The 3,469-nt window shown below is 33.5% G+C and overlaps 1 protein-coding gene across 1 annotated transcript; it reads right to left on the bottom strand.

The window, feature by feature from the left end:
* Nucleotides 1-318: 318 nt before the first annotated feature.
* LOC130429108 (transmembrane 4 L6 family member 5) lies at nt 319-3,104 on the bottom strand. Its single transcript, XM_056757474.1, has 6 exons — nt 2,998-3,104; nt 2,391-2,584; nt 1,544-1,612; nt 1,255-1,409; nt 925-1,117; nt 319-837 (listed from the first exon to the last, which is right to left on the bottom strand). Exons 2-6 carry the CDS (start codon nt 2,565-2,567, stop codon nt 823-825), a joined length of 609 nt encoding a protein of 202 aa, XP_056613452.1. The 5' UTR covers nt 2,568-2,584; nt 2,998-3,104; the 3' UTR covers nt 319-822.
* Between the last annotated feature and the right edge of the window lie 365 nt (nt 3,105-3,469).

Below are 3,469 nucleotides of genomic sequence, written 5' to 3'. Positions count from 1 at the left end.
TTGGCACTGTGACACATTATAATGTGTAAATGTGTTGAAAACGATACTCTGCAATACAGTGAGCATTTTTTAGAATGTACAATAGTATTAAAGGTTTATTAACTACAAAAGAAGAGTTGTGCATTCCAATTATATCAATCAAACTGCAGTTGGTTTGTTTTGATTTAAGCCAGAATAATAAAACAAATACAGCTAATTAACACAATAAAACACAATAAAAACATGATACCATAATAAAGGAACATGATCATTTTGGAACAACAATTTATTGCAATATATTAGCAGATAATACACTATTAAAAATTAGGTGGGATCTGCAAACAATTGATTATAACAAAGTCTGCAGGAAAGATTAAAATACATTTTTATCGCTACTCTTTACTTATTTTTATTTGTATATGTCCCAACAATATAATAATTTGCAGTACTTTGACCTCATAAATAAACAGATTTTTATGATAAAGTTATATGCATTAAATTTGTAAACAATGGTGTGCTCATGCAATCATAGTTTATAACCAAGTAGAAATGATAACAATTAATTGAAAGTAAAGCTATTTACATTCACATCAAGTCTACTCTCAAAAACTTGGATTTATTCAAATGACCCCCAACATTCCTATACAGTGTAAAATCTTAAAAATAACAATTATAAACAGCTTATTTGTGGAAATCAAAAATGGTATTAACGATAGGTTTATTTTCAGATATGTGAAAATCAACTAATTCACTTCTCATTTCTATTTTGTGTCTATTTAAAATAGATGAATGTGAGTCAAAGCTCACATGCTGAGAAAAACCCAATCCTCTGAATCTCTCCTTTTACGCTGGCGAAACCTAGCAGAAAGGAAAATATTGTTTAACATTGCTATCTCCTACAGAAATGCCAAAACATTTGTTTTTCGTTTTTGTAAACATTTGTACCTTGTTCTTACAGAAACTTGTTCCACAAATCACCCCCAATATTGTAGTGAGGAGATGAACGGCACAGAAGATGAGCTGAAGTCCACTTGCTGCCATGAGGACGGAAAACAGAACAACGTTCCAGATCACGACACCTCGAGGTTCCTCACAGGCTGATGCCCACCTTTCTGGCTCAAACAGGTAACACTTCTCTCTGCGATAACAGAAACAGAAGAAACATGTTCAGAATTTTCACAGTTTTAATATTATTTAATGTGCAACCAGATTCAAATCATTGCCACAAAAAAACATATGCAGCCACAATTCTGATGCAGGAATTTGAGGTCTCACCCATGTTTAACTTGTTTTAATGGACGTTCCCAACTCAGGCCCTCGGTTCCGTTGTGCTGACAAAGGGGGCCCAGCACCAGACCATTGCCACTAATCAAAAAACAGATCCCGGCTGCCAGCAGAGCCAAACACGTGTAACCAAACTTACACAACATCTAAACAAATGACAGTACATGAGATCTGCACTGAATGTTTACAGGATACTGATCATTTCATTTAGACATGTGATATCATTAGAAAAGGTTATTGTGGTCAATTATTAGTCAGCAAATGAACACAATTCTAGCACCTGAGCTCTTAAGTAGCAGCATCCCTTCTGATCAGAGTGTGATGCAGATCCTCGAACAGCCACAAGCACCTGACAACACACAGCACACACACACACATGCGTTATTGGACAATCCATATGACTGCTGTGTCATGTGAAACTAAATGTTGCAGATGACTTGATGTGGTGTTGTTAACACTGACAAATGAAAACATAAACTTTATCTTTGCAATCCATATTAGGTCACAGCTTAACCTGTCAGTCCAATAGTCGGAAAGCTTTATTAGTTATTGTAGCAAGCCCAGAGGTGGAAGGTCACACACAATGGCAATATGTAGAACACTTAATATAGTTAAATACATAAATCGATTAAAGCATTACTATATTTACATGGAAATATACATTTAAATATGTTTCAACTGTATTTACATAATAAATATAAATGCACAAAAACCTGTTTTTACTTTGTAGGCAAGGAACCCGTTTTAAATGCTTGTAATTGAATTACTGAATAATTAAATCAAATTCAAACTCACAATTGAGTAGTATTGAGATCAATTATTCTTGAGGTTAAATAGATAAAAATAAAATGTTTTGAATGTATCTTTTTCGTTTTTGTTTATTTTATATGGTAATGTTTTTATCTGTATTTTCAAACGCTACTACTAATAGGTAATATTGTTATAATGTAATTATTAAATAATAATAATAATACATGTTGGTATTGTTACTATACTTTTTATAATAAAATATAATAATAATGATAATAATAAATTTTAACTTTCTTTGCGTAACATCAGACATTTGATCACATCTTCCGTATTATACATGAATTTCAAAGAAAACCACTTGTGCAGTCAGAACTCACCAGAAATCCAGATGCCCATATACCACAACACCAAAGAGCTTCTGTGGTTACATGATGTTCTATCAAGTATCGATAATTCATGTCTGGAAATAACAGCAGCACATTTGCCACCACGCACACGGCTGCCAACGGAATCAGAGCCATCCCCAAACACCTGGAGCACCGTGAAATACACATCACAGTAGTACAAAACCCTGCATTCAAACAAGACAGATAAAGTAAGAAATTAGATCTGACTCATTCTGACATTCTGTTTTTAACCGTTATTGGGTTTATTAGACAACCATTTATATGATATGACATAATATGCAGTAAATAATGCAACTCGGAACAAAAATGTGCTTATCAAATGTTCCCATTAAACACAATTCATGTTTGATGTGTTCAATAAATTCTCTTGTTTAAATAATTCTTCAAATAACATACAATGCAAAAGTATTTGGACACTTAAGCCACACATAAACATCCATGAATTTATGTAATATGTGCTAATATATCATAACATTACATTCTAAACCAGGTGCAAACAAATAATCCCAAATAAATTTTAGTTTATAGGACCCGTCTTGTTAAATGCACACTGATGTAATTCAAAAACCTACTGTACCTGTGCAAAGACCGTAGAGTGAAGTGGTAAAAATAAGTCTCCAGATGGTAATAACACTGGTGTTTCGTTCACTTCAATGCACAGAAGAATCTTGAAAGCCACAAAGCATCCAACAAATCTCAAGAAAAGGAACTTCAGCCGCTGCTTAAATAACTATGTCTGCCTACGTTTCTGTGACACATACAAAAAAAAGGATGTTGAAAGTATCATTCTTAAAGTTTGAATGAGATCGCAATTTGTGGAATAACGTACATGATGCCAAACTACAATGATGACGAAAGTGATCCATTAACCAATAGAGAACTAGTGAATCTCAATAAATTATTTATATCATTGGAATAAAATGGAATAATTACATAATGTTGAAAATATGTGGATTCTGTGCAGTGTGCTTTTATGGGATATGCTTGTTTTCCAGTGGCTCAGTGGTAAGAGCAAGGCGCTGGCAACGCTAAGGTCATGGGTTCGATCC

This window comes from Triplophysa dalaica, chromosome 9 (genome assembly GCF_015846415.1).
Source record: "Triplophysa dalaica isolate WHDGS20190420 chromosome 9, ASM1584641v1, whole genome shotgun sequence".
In the NCBI taxonomy this organism is placed as follows: Eukaryota; Metazoa; Chordata; class Actinopteri; order Cypriniformes; family Nemacheilidae; genus Triplophysa; species Triplophysa dalaica.
Note: the sequence above shows the minus strand (reverse complement) of the source record. Positions and strands in the feature narration are given on the sequence as shown.